General features: G+C 38.7%; 1 protein-coding gene across 1 annotated transcript in view; it reads right to left on the reverse strand.

The window, feature by feature from the left end:
- The window catches only part of LOC139948693 (uncharacterized), a 122,725-nt gene that overhangs the window by 44,517 nt on the left and 52,207 nt on the right, over positions 1 to 26,001 (reverse strand). The window contains 6 exon segments of the mRNA XM_071946939.1: positions 1,904 to 1,983; positions 2,547 to 5,141; positions 5,946 to 6,153; positions 6,830 to 6,909; positions 17,429 to 17,660; positions 18,722 to 18,994. Of these exon segments, the coding sequence (XP_071803040.1) occupies positions 1,904 to 1,983; positions 2,547 to 5,141; positions 5,946 to 6,153; positions 6,830 to 6,909; positions 17,429 to 17,660; positions 18,722 to 18,994 (3,468 nt within the window).

The following is a 26,001-nucleotide window of genomic DNA, read 5'->3' on the forward strand; positions in this document are numbered from 1 at the left end:
ACCACTTTAAACACACTTACAGTTTAAACACCTTTTAGTCTCTGCTGGATGCACCAAGCATTAAAGATATATTCTAAGATTGGTATTTGACAAATGAATCAAATTGATTTGTTTCAATCTAAAAGCTTCAGTGACAACAATATACCAGAGAAATATCTGTGAAAGTCAATGAGATAGTTTAAAGGCCCTCAAAATTATATGAGGTGTCATGGCTTAGCACTACCATCAAGCACTCCAGTACACTTATCCATTAAAGGCACTGGACACTATTGGTAATTGTCAAAGACCAGTATGCGCACTTGGTGTATCGCAACATATGCATAAAATAACAAACCTGTGAAAATTGGACTAGATTGGTCATCGAAGTTGCAAGAGAATAATGAAAGAATAGAACACCCTTGTTGTACAAACTTGTGTGCTTTCAGATGCCTTATAAAAGGCTTCAGGCCTGAAGTCTTTTCATATTTGAGTGAGAGTTTACCTCTTTCTCAAAAACTACGTACTTCAGAGGCAGCCGCTTTTTCACAATGTTTTATACTATCACTCACTCACTCACTCACTCACTTGGTCGCCTATTATCAGCAGCTCTCAATTGCTCGATTCCAAGTATTTTTTTTATTCTATCAATTATTTTGACGAATTACCAATAAAGTCCAGTGCCTTTAAAGACGCTTTACAATAGTCCTGTTTATTATTGTTGTATTATTTTATTATCATTAAACTCAGACGATGATTGTTTGATAACGGATCTGACCACCAAATCCATTGGTGCTTATTTCATGACAACAGCACAGGTGAATGCAAAATTGGAATCAATCATGTCGTATTAAAGTTTCCTTTGATTGAGGAAAACATCAAGGTTGAGGTACAACATAAGTTTTAAAGAATGAAATAATAATATTATCAAAATTTTCATCTATTAAATCGTTTGCAGTAACCGCTGCTAAAAAAGAAAATTTGAACTGCCTCTAGCTACCGGGCAATCTTGTTGGTCTAGATGGTTAGACAATGCTCTAGAGTTGCAAAGGTCAAGAGTTCGAATCCCACCCGAGAAATAAAATAAGCCTTTGATTTTTTCACAGAGCTCGGGTAAGTACTGAGTTTACAGTGCTAACACACACCAGTGCAAATAAATGGGTAAACCAAAAATTAAAATTCTTAATCCCTTACGCAAATTTTCATCTATTAAGTAATAAAAGTACATGTACTAATTAACATGTCAATGAAACATGGGGGCTTAATGGAACACGTTGCCTCGGATCGGTCGAGTTGGTCTTTGAAAAGCGATTGGAATCATTTGTTATGAAATGCAAACGGTTAGATAGATAATTAAAAAGTAGAATACAATGATCCACACTAACATGCCTGGAAATTGCACGGCCATTTTGTGGAGTCAAACTTTTGACTCCATAAAATGGCTGACCGTCTTCATTCGCGACGTAAAAGGAAAACGGTGCAATTTAGAGTCATACTTGTATGGATCATTATATTTTACTTTTAAAACATCTTTCTAACCATATGCATTTCATAACAAACTGTTCCAAACGCTTTTCAAAAACCAACTCGTCTGATTCAAGGCAACGTGTTCCTTTAACAATTTAACAACACTAAAAACCATACGGACAAATTACACATCTTAAAACCTTTGAGAAAGGTTTACAAATTCTTTTTGCAGATTTCGTTTTTCAAGGGATTAAGCATTTTTCCAGGGACCATTGCCACCTACTCCAAGGGCTGAAACAGGGTTACCCCCTTGGGTATCAACCATCAGAAGCCTGGCCGGTAGAACAGAAAGCACTACCTCCCCAACTTAAAAAATGAAAGTTCACACTTTTCCTTTGCTTGACTAAAAAGATTTCACTTTCAGACAATTAATGAAATGAAACCGTTAACTAGGACTCACCTGATTGGATTTCTCTTCAAGTTTCTCCACTTCCTCCCTCTGTTGTTCTTCTTTCTCTTTCATCATCTGATCCAGCTCACCTGAAACACAAGGGGTGGAACATGAGTCATGGAACAGCTGGATTGCATGGTGATTATAGTGTACATGTAGGCTCAAAGAGCAAAATAATAGTACTTGGAAACAAGATGGACATATTTCATCAACAGAGGGGGTAGTTTACATTTTCAACCCGGGATTTTACAGAAAAAGACCGACTTTTGAGGTGAACAAAACATGTTGCCAAAAACAGATTTGCTTTTTATTTTGAGCATCAGAGCATTGGTCAAAACCATTACTATTATTTTATGAAAATACCAAGTTTATACCTCGTAAGTTTTTATGCTTACAATTGTTTTGAGTAATAACCAATAGTTTCCAGTGCTTTGAAAAAAAAAGCTTGAAATTCTATCAATACATTTTTTAATCCCTATCATTGATATGACAAAATCAAAACCATTGCAAATTATGTCAATGAGATTTTTATACTGCCACAATTTTGAACATGATCCATGTATGTAATATTTAATATGAAGATGGATTTTCTTATAACATAGAAATGGGGACCAGGTTACTGCGGTTTGAACGATGTTGTTAACACACTCACCTTTTTCCTGCTCAGCCTGTTTCATCAACTGTTCCTGGAGTTCCTCCAAGGCCTTCTCAATCTCCTCCTGATGTTTCCTCATCAGCTCCTCCACGGCCTCTGTGACACGCTGGTCTTGCTCAGATTTCAGTCTTTCGATCTCCCTCTCATGACTTTCTTTCAGAGCAATAAGGGCGTCCTGCTTCCCATCTCCGAGTTGACTCTGCAGACGGAGGATCTCATCCCGATGAGCTTCTTCAAGCTCCGACTTGGCCGACTCAATCTCTCGCTCAGAGTCTGTGGCAATGGCTTCCAATTGATCCTCGTGGTTTGCTCGGATCTTTGCCAGTTGCTCTTCATGGTTCTGCTTCAGCTCTATCAGTTCTGTCACGTTCTTCTCCTGCGCTGTCCTGAGCTCTGCTTGCTGTCCTCGGATCTCTTCTTCTAGGCTCTGTGTTCTCTCCCGGAATTCTTTCTCGATGGAGTTGCGCAGCATGTCTTTCATGGACTCCAGCTCCTGGCGATGCTCTACCTCTAGCTCATCTGTGACCTGTCTGAACCTGGTCATGTGATCAGTCACAAGGTCTTCCTTCTCTCTCGCTTTTTCCTCCTCATACTTTGCTTTTAGAGACTCTAAGAGCTCCTCAGCACTCAAAATTTGAGCTCTTTCTTTCTCCATCTGCTCTTGCATCTTCACCTTCTCCTCATTTAAGGTCCTGACAAGTTCAACCTTCAGCAATTCTATTTCATCAAAGTGCAGCGCTTTTAAATCGTTCAACTCTTTCTCACGTTCCTCCTCCAGCACCTTCCGGAGCTCTTCCATTTCCTTGGCTTGCTCCTCCTGGAGGGCTTCCTGAGCATCGTTTAACTCCTGTTCATATTCGTTTTGCAAGCGTTCATGCTGGTCCTCAAGATCTCTATCATGATGCTGTTTGAGATCCAAAATATCACTATCTTGGCTCTCCACAAACTTGTCCAACATCCCCTGGTGCTCCTGCATAAAGTTTAACTGCATCTCCTCTAATTCTTTGGCAGATTGGAGTTGGGTGTTTCTGGTCAGGGATTCTATCTCCTCTGTCATGGTGGCCTTGATCATCTCCAACTGATTGTCATATTGTCGAACAAGATTCTCCTTGAGCTCTTCCACCTCTGGGGCTGTGCCGTTTTTTATTCCTTCTCTGAGAGTTTGGAGAGTCAACTCTGTATCGCTGAGCTGTTGCTTTAGGTTCGCAAACTCATTGTTATATTTCTCCCCGACATTCTCCTCATCCTTAGAATGGTTATCTAGTTTGTCGTGAAGATCTTGTTTCTTGGTTTCCAATTCCTGGATCTTCTCTTTATGCTGCGTGAGAACCATCTCCATGACCTCCATCTCCTGCGCCTTCTCCATGGTGAGCTCTGCGAGGATGCGGGCAACCTCATCCGTGATCTTATCCTGGGCTTGCTGCTCAAGATCTGCTTGCATAGCTCTAAACTGCGAATCAAATTCATCCTTTGAGAGAGCTCTCACACGTTTGCCTTCAATTTCTTTCTGCAACTCCAGCTCACCTTGAACATTATCCATTTCGAGAGCATGTTTATGCTCCAAGTCATCCTTCATCTGGGAAAGTTCCTCTCCATAGGTGAACTTGAGCTCCTCTTTGATTCTTTGTGTTTCCTCTTCGACTTGGCGAGCTGTTTCAACAGCACACTCGAGCCTGAGCTTTGTGATCGCCTTAGTGTTCTCTTCTGAAAGCTGTTGGCGTAGGGCTTCCAACTCCTCTAATTGATTTTGTTTGAAGGTTTCCATCTCCATGCTATGTCTTGAATTCAAGGTGATTTTGGCTGCTTCCAGATCTGCGTCCAGCTTCAGCTCAAACTGAAGATTCCTGCGCTCCAATTCCATGTTGTGCTCATGTGCAAGCTCCTCCTTGAGATTCTCCATTCTGGTCTGGTAATCCTCTTCCATGATGCCCCTCAGCTCGCTCCGCAGCTGCTGTTTGACCTCCGCCTCGATCTCCGCGAATCGCTCCGGAGACTGGGGCGGAGAGCTCTCAACATCTGACAGATGTGTCATCATCATCATGGTCTGGGCATAGCTTCTTTGTATCGGCCTACCTCCCTCCTCATCCTCTGTAGCTTCCTTCAGAGCATGTTCTCTCTCTGCCTCATGTTGCGTCTTAAGCTCTTCCATCTCCTGAGCCCACCTGTTCTCATTCTCGACCACCCTGTTCTCAAAGTACTTTCGTAGCCTATCCAGTTCCTCAGCGTGTTCATCCTGGAGTTTTGCCCTGACACTTGTCAGCTCATCTTGGAGCTTTCCAATCTCTCGGTTATAGGTCTGGACAGCCTCTTCCCCAAGAGCCTTGTCCCTTCTAACTTTCTCATCCAAAGTCAAGTCCTCATCGTCTGCACCTTCTTTCCTTGCCAGAAGCTTCTCGTGTTGCTTCTTCAGCTCAGCGTGGGAAGCTTTTAAGAGGAAGAGTTCGCTCTTAAGGGAGGTGTTGGATTCTCGTTGGCCCTTCTCCTGCTCTAGGTCTTCTCTCATCTTGGCAAGTTGGGCGTACTCCGCTTGAACCTTGGCCTGGATGCTACCAAGCTCCTGCTGGTGGACCCTATCCAGATTTTGTCTCATTTCTGAAAAATAAATGAACACACACTATTAAGTATGAAGAAAAAAGCATTTCCCTTATAAGCAAGTGATGGGAAATGGGGAAATCCCAACTTGTTTACTTTCAAATGTATCAAATGAATCAGCTTGTTAGTGCGTTTTTTGTTTCTCACTTTTTGTTAGAGTGCCACTCCATGTAGAAAAACAATGCCAGCATGATAAAAATGTACAAAATAATTTTCATCATAAGAAGTTTACCACACATTGTTATAAAGATGAATTAATTGTCTCTTCTAAAACACATTGCCCTTAAAACGCAACCATTGACCCGGAAACTAAACTCTTGACCCCCCCCCCCCAGACCTTTCCAAATAGTGATCTTTATTCTGGTATTGAAACCCAGGATGCTAATCACTGTAGCTCGCAAGGCTGAGGAAACCTGTAAACAAGGGTGCTTGCTGTGAACCAGAAACACCTGAGGGTTAACCTCTACTCTTCCACAGGTGTTCTGGGTTCTTTTAGGCACACTACAAATCCTAGAATACGAGACCAACTGCTTAATGTCCCATCTTAAGGACAAAGCAATTATGGTGAAGCATCTTGCTCAAGAACACAAGTGTCATGGCCAGAACTTTAGCCCACACTCTGCTGATCAGAAACACCAGAGCTTGAGTCTGTGGCTCTTAACCACTCGGCCTCGACATGCCTTTAACTTTTAACCTTTACCTTCAGCCTGTTTGAAGAAGAAAAACCCTCAAATTTCAACCATCAACCTGTTACTAAGCTCTTGACCCCCATGACCTTTCCAAATAGCGACCTTTAACCTTTACCTTCAGCCTGTTTGACCAGAGTCTCCCTCTCCTTCAGTAGGAGGTCAACGTCTGCGCGATGCTCTCGCTCAAGCTCTTCCTTCCCCTCCGGGCCTCGGCCAAGGAGCTCCCGTTCTGCCTCCAGCTCAGTCTTGTACTTCTTCTCCATCTCGGTTCGGAGGGTCCTCAGTTGCTCCAAGACCTTTTGGTCCCACTCATCTGCGAGGCTCTGAGGTTAACAAAAAAAGATCCATTGACAAACACATAGGTATTTGGTGTTATTGTTTTAGAGCCACTACCTCTTCCAAAAGTAATTACAGTGTGTCCAAAATAGCAGTACCTTCCTCCCCGGTAGAAGTTAATAAGCAGGACAGTTCTTTTGAGAACAAAGTAGTCTCCCGAGTTCGGAAATCGACTCAACAGCAGGTGAATGAAAAGCAAGACCTAGTTCCCTAAGAACAAAAATCTACACAACCAAGCAGATACATGTAATACATACACATGGTGTTACCGCAAACCAAATACACATTGATACCTACATGTAACCATGCGATGCCCAAAAGACTAGTTCTACTCAAGACAACTAGAAGCAAGTAAAAAACAAAGTAAAGGTTTTTTTTAGCATGGGGCATATCCACACAGTGACATTAAATGTAGCAATCACAGTCTTGAGACTGGAAAAACCATTTTGAGTGTTCACTTGTGACCAGTCAGTGTATAAGACATTTTTCAAAATCTACACTATGAAGCTTCATGAAGCTTCATTGTAAACAATGTCTGGTATGATCTTGCAAATGACTTATTTTAAATGTTTTTAAATTAAAAACAGTCTTGTTTCAAAAACAATGTGTTCTTGTGAGCAATTTTGTTTCTCCAAGACAAAGATTTTGACTTAATAGACTGACCTCAATGACCTCTTGATGCTCTAGGCTGAGACGACGCTTCAGCTGAACAATGAGTTCCTTGGAGTTTGTGCTCTCCTCATCTGTAAATATCAAGACAAAAAAAAACAACACCAAAGTGAATCTTAAAGTTTTTATCAAAACCATGTAACAGTTCAAAATGATCAACTTGATCAACATTTCTTATGAAGTGTCATCCACTCTTAGTGAGTGACCTTGCTCCCAAATTAGGACCAGGGGCCGGTTTCACAGAGATCTCAAATTGATCGTAACTTCAAATCAATCGTAGTTGCTAAGTAAAGTGTGATGTCACAATACAAATCTCTATGGTGATACTGAAAATTTGTCTTGCGATGAATTTTATTGCTTTGTGAAATCGGCCCCAGGGCCCAATTTCATAGAGCTGCTAAGCATGAAAATGTGCTTAGCATGAAATGTTTTCCTTGATAAAAACCGGATTACCAACCAAATTTCCATTTAGTGCATATTGCTTGTTACTGGTATTCAGCTGTTGTTTGCTTACCCTGAAAATCACAAGGAAATTGCTTAGCAGCTCTATGAAATTGGGCTAAGGGCAGCCCCAGCATCCACCTCCCGTGGCCTTCATAATGATTTCAGAGCTTGTTATGGCATACATGAACATATGTACAGGTACATACATTTATATTATCAGACATGATACTTGGTCCTTGAAAACAAGTTGAGTACAAGGGCTTACATACATGTACAGGCCTACATGTATGTGCTATGAAAGGGCAAGGGCACCAAGGCATTTTTTCCTTGGTAAAGTCATCCCTTTCAGGAAACTGTGATTTTTTTACTGGAGCATTTCAATAGCACCAAGGCAAAGACCAGGGGGGCATACCTGGCAATTGCCTTCGTTGCCCACGTAAACTATCAGGCCTGCATGTACCCATACACATGGAACAGGCTGTAGAATACTTTCCAGGCAAGTTGATCACAATTTGTCGTGTTTTTTTTCCAAGGGCGAACAAAAATCGGTAATCAGACTAAAATATGAAGAATATCATGCCTGTATTATGTGTTGCAGTACACTGTATTCATATACCAAGAAACACACGCACACACATGTAAGTGGTCAGTTGTATAAATGTATGTCTGTATAGTGTTATTTATTTATGTATCATATAGCTTGGATGACTCCTACAGCAAAATCAATAAATTACTCTAAGAGGACAGGGTATCATACGCAAACTGCCTGCAGCTTTTGACTCACCATAATGTGCAAACAGTCAATTCTAACCAATTTATGCGCATATTTTCTGTAGATCTTACTAATGTGACAGTGAATAACCCTAATCCCCCTAGTGCCTTAGCCTAAGGACTATCAGCCAAAACCTGGTGAAAATTCCCGTTAGGAAACTGACAAATAAAATAAATACCTAAATAAATACAAAGACAACTAACAGAATAAAATTTACCCTCTTACATTACATGTAGACAGCTAAAATAATATTACCAATTTCTTGTTTTAATAATCTGTATTAAAAATCACAACACACCAAACAAAATACAAAGGCAGTTAAAGGCAGTGGACACTATTGGTAATTACTCAAAATAATTATTAACATAAAACCTTAATTAGTAACGAGTAATGGGGAGAGGTTGATAGTATAAAACATTGTGAGAAACGGCCCCCTCTAAAATGCCATAGTTTTCGAGAAAGAATTAATTTTCAACGAATTTGATTTCGAGACCTCAGATTTAGAACTTGAGGTCTCGATATCAACCATTTGAAATCACACAACTTCGTGTGACAAGGGTGCTTTTTTCCCTTCATTATTATCTCGCAACTTCGACGACCAATTGTGCTCAAATTTTCACAGGATTGTTATTTAATGCATATGACGAGATACACCAAGTGAGAAGACAATTCTTTGACAATTACCAATAGTGTCCAGTGTCTTTATTCAACAGCAGGACAAGACAAATTTGTTGGCATGATATTTGGCCTTTGAAAAAAAGTAGGAATTTTTATTTTAGTACAGCTGGCCTACATTGTACTTGTTCATGTGGTGTAAGAATTAAATATCTTTTCAGGCTATGTATTCACAGTTTATCTCCTTTTTTTCCACAGGTATAAAACTCAGGAATCAGTTTTAAGTAGGGAAGAATATTATTCCTGAAATTTAAAGAACAGTAACCATCCACAAATTCCGCCCACATCTAAAATATTCATTTAATAGATTTAGTCTTTCAACACCCACTTCAGTACCAAGTCAAATTCCAACACTGCTTGTCCCGTCAAATTCTAACCCTCTACATGTAGATATAATCACTTCTTTCATACGTAGAATCTGTCACACACCACATACCCCCCCCCCCCACGCTGAGCCATCAAAGCACTTAAAATGACCTCATAACCATAGTAACATAAAGCATGTTTTTCCATTTCCTTCCAATACCGCTTGATGATTGCTAAGCGGAGGGAGCTTTCCTGTTGTAGTAGTGTGTACACTGCTACAATGTAGTCATTCAAATCCATTGTTTAAACAGTGCCAGTGCTTGTTGAAGATCATAATTTACAAGTGTTTACATAACTGCATGTAAGCTGTGTACTTGTAACATACATGAACATGTAGTGATATAATTTGGAGAGAATTTTTTGTTTAAAATCAAGAATCACGATTTGTTTTTCTTCTCTTTTCTCGCTTCTCTGTGACTTATTCACTGATTCACTTTCAAGTGATTCACTTTCAAGTGAAAGACCATTATTAAAATTTGAATTCAAATTTCCCCAAAATTTGATAATTTATATAAAAATGTGGGTGCCCTGCTGCCCTGCAAGTGCATGTAACATTTTATCCAAGCACATGACATAAACTTGTCTTTTAACAGACTACAGTCTTTTTTGTACAACAGCCTCACCCTGCTCATCATTTACATGTGTACACAAAAATCCAATATGGCTGAGATCTCTGAGATAACATATTGTTTGGATTGCAGCCTCATTCTGATCACCAATATATGTAAAGGAAAATCCAAGATGGCTGAGATAACAGCCTCATTATGAATACCATCGATATGTATGTTTTAATAACAAATATCTTGGCCGAATAAGTTCTACAGTATGATTTTTTTTTAATGCAGCCTCATTCTGATCACAAATATAAGTTTTAAAAGAAAATCCAAGATGGCTGATATAACAACCTCATTAAAAACCATTAACTTGTGTAAACAAAATAATTCCAAAAAGGCAGAGATGACAGCCTCATTACGAAAACCATTAATGTGTGTACAAACAAATTCAAGATGGTCGAGATACAGTACAGGAGACCATTTTGGACAACAGCCTTATTATCATCACCATTAAACAACATGTCTACAACAAAAGTCCAATATGGCTGAGATCCGTGAACGATACTCAAAAGCCTCAGGCAGAATAAGTGTCCTTTGGCACGCATCTTTCTCCACGACCCATCACAACGGACAAGAGGCAATGAACCTACTGATAATGGGTCGTGTTTGACTCATCCAAGGAAAGAATGCACTGTACAAGAAAGGAACCTGTCAACAAGGCGACCATACACATGATGAACCGTACTATTCCAATAAACAGTGGCGCACGACTGTGATTGAAGATTTAAAGTCGTGGGGTCCAACAAAAATACAGGCGGAACAAATGGGTTTTAATATTAGTAGCCAAACACATAGTACAGGCCTCAAAATAATCCACAGCATTCACAGCACTGTGCTTTTGCTGTGGTACCCTTTGCAAAGTTTCAATTTTCCTCATTTTTAAAACATGTTTAAAGGGTCTATTTAACTTTTGTAGAACAAAAAACACAATGTCCACAGATTTACACTAAACTTACACAGTTTAAAGATAATGATAGTAGAAAGCTTCCCTGAAAATATTACCTGATGAGGTGCTGTAGTTTTGTGGGAAATTAGTAAAACAAAGTCATGAAAATAAATTTTGTCTCATGAGACAAAAACTATTTAAATCTTTTACAAACTTATTTTCATTACATTGTTTTACTTATTTCTCAAAAACTACAGCACCTCAGTAAGTACAATGTAATATTTCGAGGGAAGCTTTCCACTATCATTATTTTCAAACCCTGCAAGTTTAATGTAAATCTATGGACATTTTGAAAAAGTACCCAAATCCTATAAGTGCCCGTTACAAGAGGGAACATGCTGGGCCCTTTCAAGACTGAAATTAAAGGCCTGTACATATGTAAAAACAAGGACAGATTTCATTAGATTTCAGCAAAATGTTAAGACTGATCCTGTTCTGTGCAAACTGAAAGCTCATATTGAGCAGCAAATGACGATGTTTTGAGCTGCAATTGATGTACATCAACTTTGCTATGATACATGTACGCTATATAAGGGAAATTGTAAACTGAATATTATAAATTGATAAAAGACACTTCTGCAGTGCTTAACAGTGAACCAAATACAACCAAAACAAATACCTTAGCTTTAAAGGAGCGTCACAGAATTGGTAAGAAACAAAAATCGTGAAGATCACAGATTTACATCTAACTTACACGGTGTAATGATGATGATAGTTGAAACAATCTAACTTATCGCTCAGTGAGCGTTTTATTCAATTTTTATTTTGGCATCGGTGCACTGCAAAATTTGTAATCGGTTTTTCACTATTCTCTCGTGACCAAGACGGCCAATCGATCTCAAACTTCTACAAGTTTGTCAGTTTATGTACATGTCTATGGTGGATTTCATAAAGTGCTTACACTGTCAGCAACTGTTTTGTTAGCAAGACCAATTATGTAATGTTCCTTTAATTAAGAGTATTCTTAAATACAAATAATGTACATAGTGTGAAATTGTATTTTAACTCATTACCTTATTTTACTCAGCGTAATTTCATTGTACTTAGCTCCTGTTTTTTGCTCAAAGCAGGTGTTTGAAATTAAGCCAATGCCGGCTTAAATTCACAGAGATGCTTGAGCAGAAAACTGACTGAAGAAATTTCTGCGGAGCACTACAAGAGCAGGATATCAGACACAGATTGTACGTATACATTCATTTTTTTCAATTGCATACATGTACACATAAAACGGATTGGAAAAGCAATAAACTAAACGTACAAAGCTTACAACATAATTATACATTGTAACATCACAGTGTGTCTATGGCGTTTTGTTGATTGAAAAAGATATTTTTTAAAGGAAATTCTAGGAAGATTATCTTAAAAAGTTCTTCTCTCCTTATAACATAATCACGTACAAACAGTATGTTATCAGATGTTCCAATGTGCATGTAAGTTTTATTAAAATCGAAGGAAATTAAATTAAAGTCCAGATTGACTGAGATATATATATCAGATATTTGAGCTTGCCCTTCACCCTAAACCTTGTGTGTATACATTGTATTGGCCATGAAGCTGAACTGATATTAGAAGGGAATTCTACACCATATGGCAGTAACTCAATGTTCAAATGTTTGTGAACTCGGATTAAGAGATTGAACAGGGTTTGCTGGTTGATTCGGTCGGGATGAACCAAGTCTTAAGCCGAGTTCCCATTAGACTTTTTCTTCCGCTGCCACGTGGAAAGTTACTGTGACTGGCTTTGGGGTAATTCTACCGTGCGTTTCCACTTGGACCTATATTCCGCGTTGTTTGCATAGTGTTTAACAGCGTGGCACCACTTGGTTTACAGCAGGGAGCTGTTCCCATTGTACTTTTAGCGTCTCTGTTAAGTTACCGTGGCTAAGATCTCTTTCGACCTGTTAGTTTTACATCACTGTCGCGGTAAGTTGACAGGGAGGTCAGTTTACCATGCGTCCCCATTGGATTTAATTTTGTCATTCTTCAGAAAAGTCACTGTACTTTATTTTAGCCAAAAATAGTCCAACTGTAACCTGGCTTTAGGTAAGGGCCATGCAGTCACACACCAAAAGAGTAGCCATTGGGAGGAGGGGAAGGTGGGCCTCGAGAATAATATACTGGAGGTGGCAGGCTCAACTCCTGCTCTATGGTAAAACAAAAAAATTTTAACTTCCAATTATGTTAGAAATTTACCAATTCAATTGAACCCTTGTTTTTGAATCCTTTCATACACCATATCATATTGACACATTTATCGTTTACTCAGGTGTGTTTTTTGGGCAAATGGCGACCCCCCCCCCCAAAAAAAAAAAACCCAGATCACAATAGCATACTCAAAAGTCCTCTTTCCTATTCTGAAAACTGTGTGGCCATGAGATCTTTATTTTTCGTTTTACATAACTGTTAGTTTAAAGGGATTTTAACCGGCCACTAGAAACCGCTGGGCGTGTGAAAGAGTTAATGCTTATGGATTAAAATTTGACAACTTCCCTCTCCCCATCAGAATTCAATTTAAAAAAAAAAAGAGTGTGATGACTATGTTATTCAAAATATTTATTGCACATTTATGTTGACCAAGTTTCCATACAACTAGATTGTTCATGAGATAATACGACGTTACACATCAGCAACAATCATTTTTATAATTAGCGCCAAAAGCTGTGAAGTTGTCATGAGAACAGAGTAACGCGCCGCAGTCCACCATTCATCAAGTATTGTACACTGTGACAAGACTGCCAAAAAATGACGACAAAATGTATGTCGACTGAATGGGAGTGGAGTGGTAAACCACATGCTCCAATTAACGTCATAATGAATGGCATCTATTAATGGCATTGAAATGCTGGAAAACATATCGTTGTGCAGAATGGACATATTTGTATTTGTATGAACATATTTGTATGGTTTGTTGAATAGAACAAAGCAGTCAAGTGGAACGACATGTCAGAGATGAAAGCAAACAGAGAAAACAATGGGATGAACAATGAAGGGAGTGACAAAGGGGGTCAGGAAAGTGAGGTAGGAAAAGGTAGACTCTGCTAGTGCCCAAACATCAGGCCATTAACTATTTTTTGCATTAATGAAGGTCCTTTTGGTAAGCAGTTTGCCACAGCTAATTCTGTGTTCCCCGAGCAAATTATTCATAAAGTATGTTTTGGTGCGCTACAAACACATGGGCTAGTAAACGCCATTGCTCCTGAAGATGAGCAGAGTATACTGTTCGAAACATTGAGACCACACTGGCTCCTTTCAGAGCCAACACTCACACAAAAGAGATTTATTCACGATTGTACCTGCAAGTTAACTATATTGTTTCTTCCTAACCATTTCTCAACTTACCCTGTGGGCTACTAAAAACTGTACAACCTACTTGTTTAAAATCATCATATTTCTTCAGTTTCATATGTGAATAGAAATTTTAAAAATGTGTAAATTTTTTTTAAGTGTTAAATGCTAACTTCATTTGACCATTAAACCGGTTCTGGTCCCTACTTCAGAGAGATAATAAAAAATACATAGTGAAAATATCTAGGGGCTACTATTTCTGGAGCGGGTAAATCTCACTGTTTACTATCTCAGAGGCTACTTGACAAAAAAGCTCAAAGTACGAGGCCTGGGTTGAGCTTTTTGTTTATGTGCAGTGAATAAAAAGCACAAATTTGACACACGGAATTATCTGGAGATTCTAGACAATTTTGACAGCAGGGAAATATTTGAAGCTAACGTTAAACAGAAAGTAAAACCTGTTGTTTATTTATAAGTACAATAATTGACACCATCGTAAATTGATGGTCTCAAGGCATGAACATAAATAAGACCAACAAATTATATTAACATACTGTACAAGTATAAACAATTGAAATTAAAACCGTGTCCTAAAAAATACTATCAAGATTTTTGAGAACAAAATATAGAGTAAAGTATTCTTTATTTTTATATTTCCACTCAAAACGAAAGCTTATCACCATGGTTAAAATATGGCGAATGGTTTTTGTTTATGTGCATACAACAACAAGTCAATCGTCTAGCCAGCAGTGTTAACATTTGTAATCCAAATCCTAGTTCCGCTGATAAAACACTGATAATCCTTAAAATCTTTACAAACAAATATTTTTTAATCACAGCATTTCCCGTCCTTGCTCTATGCTTAGACTAAAGCCACCCGCAACCATAATACTTACCACATCCTGACTCCTACTACAATCCTCTGACATCAACGCGCGAAACGATATTAAAAATCCCACAACGCTAATAAGCAGAACCGGACGTGGAGACGAGACGCTACATGTTGCTAGTAGTACAGTATTAGCTCCCAGGGTTGTATTATTATCATTATTATTTTTAGGTTGTAAACCATTTACCAGGAGACGCAGATAATAATCACCAGTAGGCTTGTTGTATACACATGTATAGCGTCCCCTCTCTTTTTCCACTACAACCATGCAAACACACCATAGATAGGAGTACACAACACAGGCATATTATTACATTATCATGAGCGGGGTCTGACCTTTGTACATCCCAGTGAGTGTCAAACCGTTTTTGTCCCGCCATTCACCCAGTACAAATTTCCCCTACACAGGAGGCATCTTCTGTTATGTAAATTTTGACCCCTGCTTCTTCATTGTTATGGTAATAAACCAAACAGGGTTCTAGCATGAGTGGTTTGTTGATATGATTTTGGGGTGCACCATTCACATAGAGGAGGGGGTTAAAATTAATAGGGTGATTTAATTACTTTTTTTTTTTTTTTTGGACCGTTCCATTTCAAACTGCACAAATTAGTCAACGATAAGTGCTGTCCAAACTCCATTTCCTTAGACGTGATAAACATCTTGGTACTAAATCACATGATTTAAAACTGCCCCTCATACCACCTACTTCAGTGAACACCCCTACTCCAAAGTAAACCAGACACCCTAGACCAGGTATACCCCTTACCAATTTCATGAATGAACCCATAGCCTTGAAAGGAGATGATTGGTTACCAGTTTTCCTCCAAAATTTCTGAAGATACTATAATAATTCAGAGACAGGTGAATCAACCTGTTCTGTACACGGTGCCTGGATCATCACCACAGTGTCTAGAAGTGAAGGCAATCTTCAGAACCGACAGCTGCATATTTTAATTAGTTCATGACTTAAATTTTTTAATTATACATTCTATTATCTATTTGTGTAGATACTAATAAAATAGTAATCCTGCTATAGTAAATATTTCTTTGTTCAAACCTAAATTATTTCAATAATTTACCAAGTTAATTTAATTCCCTTCTGGATTATTACTTAATAATAAATAAAAAAAGTTGCACTAGACATACTTATCAAATAATTTGTTAGCATAAAAAAATACTTAGTAACAAGCAAATCTTGCACCGTTCTCTTGCAACTTTGATAACAAATTGAGTAAAAATTTTCACAGGTTTGTTATTTGATGCATGTTGGGATACACCAAGTGAGAATACTGGTCTTTGACTATACCCAAACGTGTCCAGGGGTGGATTTCACAAAGAGTTAGGACTAGTCTTATCTCGAGTTAGGACCAGTTACTCGTCCTAACTTAGGACTATCCATGCAATTTGTATATCTCCTAGGACTAGTCCTAACTCTTTGTGAAATCGACCCCTGTGCCCTTAGGTGATCCCTCTGCTACTGCTTCCCAGGTTTCAACGCAACTTGGGTGTGATCCCTGGATGAAGGGCAGTTACAGGTTGTATGGCTTCTGACTGGAACCCCCCCCCCCAAGATATTGACAAAATAGGCAAATTGCCAACCTTTGGCTATTCACATAAGGGGTAGATAGTTCAGCTGGTAGAGCACTGGCATGTTAATCTGGAGGTCACAGGTTCAAATCCCACTCGTCAACTTCCTCTTTGTTCAACCCAAAATTATTAAAATATTTAAAGAAACAATTCTGGTAGGCTTTGATAACTCTTGTTATAAAATTCACCCCAACAGATTGTCAAAGATCAGTACCCACACATTATGTAGATAATAAATCCACACAAGATTTAAGAACCTGTAGATAATAAATCCACACAAGATTTAAGAACCTGTAGAAAGTTTACTCTATCTTAGATAGATCTCTGTCTTAGGAGTCTAAGGAAAATAGTGGAAAAGAAACCTCAAATGTTTTTCCGGTTTTAAAACATCTGGTTTCCAACTCATAATGTAAGATCAAAAACAATTTTTTTTATACTCATTTCTCATTTACTACCAAATCTTTTCCCTCTTTACAGGTTGTTACTATATGATTCAATTGATACTCAATTGGTGGTTTGGGGGGGGGGGGTCGGGTTGGCACAGTGGGATCTTCCCTGGCCTCCACCTCTAGGACCCTGGTTTTCAGTCATTGAAACATGATTGCATAGATGTTCCCTTCAAGCTTCTCTCCCATATCTATACTAAATGCCATGTTCCGATTGTTTTTTTTTTTTAAAGTACTGTGACTTTTCTGTAGAATGACAAAATAAAAACTAACAGGCAAAAAGAGGTCACGAACGACTTTCGTGCAACCACTTAAACTTAACAGGGAAAATTACAATGGGAACAGCTCCACGCTGTAAACCTAGCAGGACCATGCTGTAAAATGCTATGCAAATGCTGCGGAATACATGTATAAGTCCATGTGGGAATGCACAATAGAATGACATCAAAGCCAGTCACGGTAACTTTCCGCGTGGCAACAGAAGAAAAAGTCCAGATACGTTGGATTTGCAACCAGAAATAAAAATACAAAGTACAGTTAACAACATTAACTGAAATCTTCAACTTACCCTTCCGCTGGCTGCTCTCCTCCAAACGTTTCTCCATGGCCGCTAGTCGCTCTGCCCACCTGGACTCAACCCCTTCCATATCCTCCCTATGTGACATCATCAGGGTGTGTCTCAGTTCAGTCAGGGCTTCGGCTCGCTCATGTTCCAGCCGCGCCCTCTCTACCTCCAGCTGGCTGGTGTGGATTTGCTCCATGGAGAGACGGAGGCTTGCCAACTCAATTTCTCGCTCGTTCTGCGGAAGAAATAAATTGAAATTTTGTATTAAAAAAAATCCAAAACTTTGCTTGCAAAACAATGATATTGATAAGCCTTTTGGTGAACATTTCCATTGCAATTTTTTACTCAAGGTATTGATTGTTTCATGTCTATTTTGTTTTCTGTAGGTGTGTCTTTTTTAAATTTAATTAATGTATAACTATAGTAGTTGCTGAGTGATCAAGCGCACTGCACTCACGCTCTGGTGTTTCTGACCAGCAGTGTGTGGGTTTGGGTCCCAGTCGTGGCCAATTCATCCTTGAGCAACATACCAAAATTGCTTTGATGTTCCGATGGGACATTAGGTCAAAAGCTCTGTGCACTAGGATTGATAGTGCACTGAAGAGAGACCTGCAGCCGATTTCATGAAATGCTAGGATCAATCCTATCTTGAGTTAGGACGAGTAACCCGTCCTAACTTAGGATTAATATTAAGGTTTGCATGCTACAGTGTAGGGCTGGGACTCATCCCAAGTCCTAAAGATTAATCCCAAGTTAGGAAGAGTTTGGTGAAATCGACGGCAGGGGTGGATTTCACAAAGAGTTAAGACTAGTCTTATCTCGAGTTAGGACGAGTTACATGTACTCGTCCTAACTTAGGGCTAGCCACACGTTTTATTATCTCCTAGGACTAGTCCTAAATTAGGAATAGTCCTTATTCTTTCTGAAATCGACCCCTGTACACTTATCATTGAAGGGTAGGGGTCAACCCTGGTGATCCTGGTTCACATAGCAAGATCAAAGGTTTCCTCATCAGGCTTGCAAACAAGTGTTTAAGTTCACTTATGAGGCATCCTTGGTTTCATTAACAGAAATGTAGTCTAATTCTTCTTTTCGTTTCACTGAAGTGTAATGTTTATTATATGACCCAGCCATTTATATGCACTTTTATTGAACACGGTAAGCCTTTGAGCTGCAAGGGTTGGGTAGTAGAGGGCAGGACAAGGTAGTGTTCCAAATAGTATGGTCTGCTTCTCCTCATTTACAGGTGGTTGGGACAAATGTACAATTATAATGATTATTGCCTAGACATCCTACCTTTGCCTCCCTCCTGACTTGCCCCACCTCCTCCTTGTAGGCTTTCTCCAGCTGCTCTCTCATCTCATTGAAGATCTGATAATGCTTGGAGTCAAGCTCTCCTCTCAAAGCCTCCATCTCCCACTCGTGACGATCTCTCATCTCGCTTAGCTCTCGCTGGCGCTCCCGCTCGTGGACGTCCTTGACGGTGCCGAGCTGATGTTTGCGCTCGCTCTCCAGCTCATCTTGGAGGCCCTGGAGCTTGTCTTCGAAGTACTTCCGTAGCTCCTCCATCTGGGGTCAAGGAACGAGGAAGGAATTTGTTGTTAATTATTTAGTTCAGAAGTAATTTAAAGTAAGATGATGAAGTGATGATGAATAAACTTCTAACCAAAAATGGCACTGGACCAACACTAGAATGACAGATAAGGACAATAAATAATAATAAAAACCAGACTTCTAATGCGCACATATCCACCCTGCTAAGGAGCATTAAACCAAAAACAAAACAAAAGAAAACAGGCACAATAAAATAAGTCTTAGAAATTCTGTTACAAAAGGTAAGTTTTGAGAAGAGGTTTGAATTTTGTGGTACAAATTCCCAACATCAGGCCTTAAATTCCGCCTCTGAAGGCCATTTCAATCATCAATAAGAACAATCATCTAGTCCACAGGAATAATTTGAAGGGGGCAAAGACAAAGGACAGGGAGGTATTGGCCTTGAGTGCAATTATGAATAGCATACATGTAGACCTTTTCACAAATGCCCTTTGCGCAAGCACTAACCGTTGAATGAGGCGCATGCTGGTCTAGCTAGCGATCAAGACCAGCATGCACCTCATTGCACGCTTGATGCACGCTCGCCCAGTAATTACGATATGATCTATGAGATGAACAACAGGGTTCTCCCGAAGGTTTTTACAAACTGGGGACATTCTGGACCCAATTCTTGTTTATGTTTGGCTGAAGCACGCTGAATTAAAACAAGGTCTTTGGGATGTTTTTTACCCAATCTAAATTGACAATTTGGGCTTGTCTTATTGTTCAGGGCTACATGTTGGCGGTCGTAACCAACAACTATTTCGGTTGAATCAGTTTTGGATAATCAGTGGCCAATGACCGAAACAGTTATTGGTTAGGACTGCCACATGGCACCTCAGTTGGTATGACAGCACAGATTCTAAAAAAATTATTTCAATAGAGAACCAGACCATTTTTCATACAAGCTTCATTTTGGTTCCATTGATCTGAATGAGAAAAATACAAGATGGCTGCACAATGGTGAGGGTCTAGCATAGAAATAGAACTGGGTGAGGCAATTCATGCATGCTGCCATTTTAGGTGTATGGCAATTTTCAGCTATCACATTTGTTGTTCCAAGGTTTCATGGTCTGCACACTAGGGAGGATTCACGTTGAGTTTGGGTTAGGGCGTGGGTGAGGCAAATACATTCGGGGTGTTGGAACATAATATGCATGTTGAAGGCCTAGTGCTACATGGAGGCAAATGCCTCTATGCCCCCTGGCCATTGCCATGGTGCCCTTGAAATGCTCCATTAGAAATTTACAATTTCCTCATAGGGTGCCCTTAATCAAGAAGAAAATGCCTTAGTGCCCTTGCTCTTTCAAAATGAAGCAACCAGGCCTAGACTTTTTTAAACATAGGGGTGTCAGAACAAATTTGTTGCCACACCGGCAAGCCACTTCACAATGAAGTCCACGGCTAACATAGAGGGCGCACACCACAGATATTGACGAGTGAGATAAGCTTTCTCCAAGCTGCGCTCCTACTAGTGAGGGGAAATAGGTCTGAAGACACAGCTTAATATGTTTTGCCTTGCCACCGAAAATGTTCACTTTGAATACACTTATGGTTTTGCATACTTTTCAGTATTGACCACTTTGGGAGTAATTTACAAAGCAAGAGTATAATCTATGCATTGCCTCAAATGCGCACTACACTGTAAAACACCTGAAAACATTAAAGGAACACGTTGCCTTGGATCGGTCGAGTTGGTCTTTGAAAAGCATTCTGTAACCGTTAATGGGAGTCAAAATTTTGACTCCCATAAATGGCCGACCGTGATAGTTCACGACGTAAAAGGAAAACCGTGCAATTTTGAGTGATACTTGTGTGGATCATTATATTCTACTTTTAAAACATCTTTCTAACCATATGCATTTCATAACAAACGGTTTCAAACGCTTTTTATAGACCACTCGTCCGATCCAAGGCAACGTGTTCCTTTAACTCCCAATAAGCATTATTGTGATAATGACATCGGGCCCAATTTCACGGTCCCGCTTATCGTAAGCGAATAATTGGCGCTTATGAAATCAGGGAAATCGTACTTATGTCGAGCATATTTCACAGGATAACAGAAATATTTTGCTTGAGCGAAACATGTTACTATGCACTCTTTGCAAACACAACTAACGCAGAAATACTGCGGCTGATCAACATACTCTTTAGCAAAAACTCTGGTACCAGAAAATACAACTATCTTAAAGATAAAGGTCAAAGTCTTGGTCAAAGTCAAACACAGCTGGTTAAAATATTGCTTAGCAGCATGTTACCAGCCAAAATGATGCAAAATATCCATTACTAGTCACTGCTTCTGTTCAAATGTTTAAGATTATCCAAAATTTTCAATTTTGAAGAAGATGGATTAAGGAAATTTTAAATCAGCAGAAATGGGTTACCAACCAAAAATGTGTCTGAAGTGTATTCGATCGGTACCCCTCCTTGGTTTATGCTTAGCCAACATTTTGCCTTAGCAGATTAGTAAAGGGGAACAGTAAGTGGAGCGTCCCAATTATTTTATATGCCTCTTTGCTTTTTTGGTTCAAAACCAACTTTTGGTGGAATTGAGTAGCTATTTTTTTAATGCACAGAAACGTTGAGCAACGTCCTGAAATCAGGAAAAACCCTGATAAATCACTTGCCTTGCGTGAATGTGGCATCTTATTGACCGCGTCAGAGCACTCTCAATAGTATTTTTTATCACATCCAGGAGGTATGTGCAATTTGCCTGCACAGTTGTAATTTGCGAGTCTGTCAATTTTGTTGCGCCATAGTTTTAAGTTGCTTTAAAGGTGAGTTGTAATGGCTCCTATAAAGGTCTTATTGCCCATGATGGATATGATGTATGTCGTGGCAATGTGTTCCAGTCTTTAATGACTATTTTGGGTATGAATGTATATACCCCCAGAAGTGTTACAAGTATGTTTGAGAGCGCCCTCACGCCGTCAAACAAAAATACGGCACACTGGGAGGAATGCGTAGTTAAAGGAACACGTTGCCTTGGATCGGTCGAGTTGGTCTTTGAAAAGCAATTGTAACCGTTTGTTATGAAATGCATATGGGTGGAAAGATGTTGTAAAAGTAGAATACAATGATCCACACAACCATGCCTCGAAATTGCGCGGTTTTCCTTTTACCTCATCGACTAACACGGTCAGCCATTTATGGGAGTCAACTTTTTGACTCCCATAAATGGCCGACCGTGTTAGTTATTAAAGGAAAAGGAAAACCACGCAATTTCGAGGCAATGTTGTGTGGATCATTGTATTCTACTTTTTAAACATCTTTCTAACCATATGGATATTATAACAAACAGTTACAAATGCTTTTCATATACCAACTTGTCCGATCCAAGGCAACGTGTTCCTTTAATACAAGCTCTACTGACTGACACCATACTTCTCGGGGTCTGTTAAAAAAAATAACACAAGCTGAAGAGTTTTGTTTCCTTTTCTTAGTGTGTTTCTCTCTTTATTATTGTCATCCCAAGAATAAGTACATCTCAGATGTAATCTTTTCATCAATGGATGTTTTATTATAGTTTTGCCGCCCGTTGATGTGTACTTTTTATAAAACTTGGCTCACTCACTGCAACCTCCCCAGTCCCCTCATGTTGTAGCGTTAACAAGGTCATGGGTTTTGATTATAAATAGACCGATCCATTAAGCTCCGCCCCATTGCGTATTGACCAATCAAACCCTGATTACGCACCAAAAGTCCGACAAATAAAGTCTGACATGCATCCGCGTATGCTTGCGCGTGTGGCAGAGTTGTGCAGAATGGCATTGGAGAGGCTCACATGTTCTTGCTCACAAATGCGCCGTGGCAAAGCCTAATGGATCGGTTTATTGTAATGTGTTTTACCCCCTTCTTGGAACTTGGAAGCAGTGAGTTTGCAGCAGTTTATAAATAACACAAATATCTGTGGAAGGCAAAACATGTATACATCGTGTTGGATTAGGTTTTGGTCAAAGACAGGCAAATCAATTTGGAAGTTTTCAACTGGAAATTAAAAAAGGACTGGGAAGTTTTCAGAGATTATCACACTTGAGAAGAGAGAAAAGGGACTGGTTCAAAACAAATAATACAACTCACGAGAATAAGCCAAATAAAATTGTTGACTTTCAACATCACTTTTTTTTTTTTTTTTTTTAGCAAAAGTTAAGAAACAGTGTCTCATATCACAGAACAAATAGAAAGGAAAAAAATCTTATTTAAAATGAATGTCTGTCTTTGAAATCCCCAAACCAGAAAAAGTGAGAGTTTTGTGAAAGAAACACGAACGGAACTCAGCAGCTTGTGTCATCAAAGCCAAAACACACCCCAGAAAAAAAATATATATTTTAATTTAGAACACAATTGCAAAGGTATCATAAATTTGCAAGCATTATTTAGGGGATCAAACAGCATTTTTTTTATGATTTGAAAGTTTGGGGGAAAAGCTGCATTTTCATTCTCAGGTCTTTTTGTTAGTATGGAAGGTTTTTTGGAGTAGGAGAACTTTTCAAATGTGTTAGGTGAGGATGTAAGTGGGAATGGAATCAGGAAAACAATTAAACTTTGGGAAAACTGATGGAAAGTTAATGAAAAGGAAAAATATAACAATGTTAGAAATGTTGACGTTTCTCCAAGAGGATTTTGCGTGTGTTTGACCCAGACCTTTACAATAATTTTAACAATATACAGAACTGATTTTTTAAACAAAGATAAATCACCAAATCAAATTATCTTCAAACTAAAAAATAAATTCACTGGGAAATAAAATAAACAGTATGTTTACCACATACACTCGGCAAAAGACTTGACTAAATCATGGGGTATTCAGAAACTAGATTTTAAACTCAATACATTTTTAGGAAAGGGAAAAAATCAACTAAACAGACTTCAATACTCACTGCAATATAAATCTCACTCATTCATCACTCAACTTCACGGCAGGCTCATCCAAAATTATTTCAAAAAAAATCTTTCTTATATTCTCTAATTTTTTGTTTTCATTTTTCAAACTCATAATTGGTTTTCAAACTGACAAACTAAACATAAAAATCTATGTATAAATATACACCATAGTTCATATATATAAACATTAATAGTTAAATCTTTTACAAGGCAATGATGATTGTGTGCCCCCTTACCCCCCCCCCCCTCTCCCGTCACACCCTCCCCCTATTTTTACCAACATTCGCATCGTGCAATCAGGGAGATATCATAATTTAATTTAACATAACAGCAAAAACAGTGTCCATACTACATGAATGTACATGTAGTACGTGAATTTTCAAATCTGTTCATTAGAACATAGAGAGATCGCTTTATTTTCAGGGAAATTTCCTTGAACTCCGTGAGTTGGCAGCTCCGCTACCAATTCAACTGTAATAGGCTATAAAAACCATTGTGTTATTCCAGTAGTTTCATGGGTTCTCGAGGCAATTTTTTAGCAATGATTATTCACAGTGAGTTAACCGTCATAAGGAAATTGAAATTTTCTTTTTGAGCTCACAATTCTTTTCAAGAAAAGAAAATATCAGTTTGTATTTTTATCACCTCACAAATCAACAAAAAGGTTTCATAGCTCTGACGCAAGTCTTTCCATATTATAATTCTTCATATATACAAATGCACTTTGAAATATACATACATCCAGATGTACCATCTACTCCATGCTTTGTAAGCTTATCTAAATATCTCTCACGTAAACACTTTCAGAAATTTCTCCACACTGGGTCCTTATTTATTATAAACCTGTTAAGTACAGACAAACCACGCTTAGTTGAAATCGGATACCAGCCAAAACACCAGGTTACCGCACCTCTGCCAACTGCTGCCCGGTTTACTGTTGCTTAGCAAAATAATCTTTCTGCTTAGCATTTTTTGTTGAAATTCGGCTTGAGTAAAAGCAGAGCGTGCTATACATGAAATACATTTTTGTCTTACTGCATCCAGTTCATCACAACAATAATTACAATTTTGTACTCACACTAGACGCACTCTAGCCCAGATTGACCTCTGGGTCAAAGGTCACGGTTAAAACTAACACAAAAGGTAATTTTAAAGTCAAAAAGCTGTTAGATGACCATAAGTAATGCTGCGTTCATGCTTACACTAGTTTATCTTTCCCCCCGATGAACGGAAGACACAGAACTAAGTTGGCACTTTGGCATAATTTTAAACGATGCATAATATTAAACGTAACTTTACCATCTGTACACATAATTGCAATTTACATTAAAGGCAAAATATATAATAAAAACTTCTTTTCTGTTTTCCAGCTCTGATATAACCATCTCTAAGATTTTGCTTTCTTTTTTTTCTAAATAATACTTTTGTGTCTTCAGCACCAACATCTACTCCCCACTATAATAAATCCTTTAAGGAAAAGAAAAACACATGTATATATATCGATAAATTCCCAACAAATTTCTGTTCCTTAGAAATAAAAAATAGTTTCACTAATTCGTCTGAAGATATTGGCAAGTTTTTGCTTAAAAAATGAGACCTAAACAAAGGATTGACAGTCTTCACTGACCAAAAGGTCAAACTAAGATCAAATTTGTTTAGGATGCAAGTTGAAAATATTTCATTTCCACCATTTGATAACCTCTGAAGTTAATATAAATTCCATACTCAGAAATAATCTTACCAGAATAGGGGGTCTTTTTGTTTGAACAATGTCAGAGTTCCAGGGAAAATGCATTCACCACATGGTATCACAATTGCAGGCTGGCAAAATTTATGCAGCATTAAAAACCATAGGGGTTGATATTGAATGGTCAGACAGTAGAAGAGTTTACTGTGTACCTGCTTACATGCATCCAAAACCACAGAGGTTTGTATCAAATGGTCAGACAGTAGGAGGGTTGACTGTGTACCCGCTTACATGTATTCAAAACCATAGAGGTTGGTATTGAAAAGTCAGACAGTGGGGGGGTTAACTGTGTTCTCGTTTACATCCATCCAAAATCACAGTGGTTGATTTTGAATGGTCAGACAGTAGAAGG

This window comes from Asterias amurensis, chromosome 16 (assembly GCF_032118995.1).
Source record: "Asterias amurensis chromosome 16, ASM3211899v1".
NCBI classification, from domain to species: Eukaryota; Metazoa; Echinodermata; class Asteroidea; order Forcipulatida; family Asteriidae; genus Asterias; species Asterias amurensis.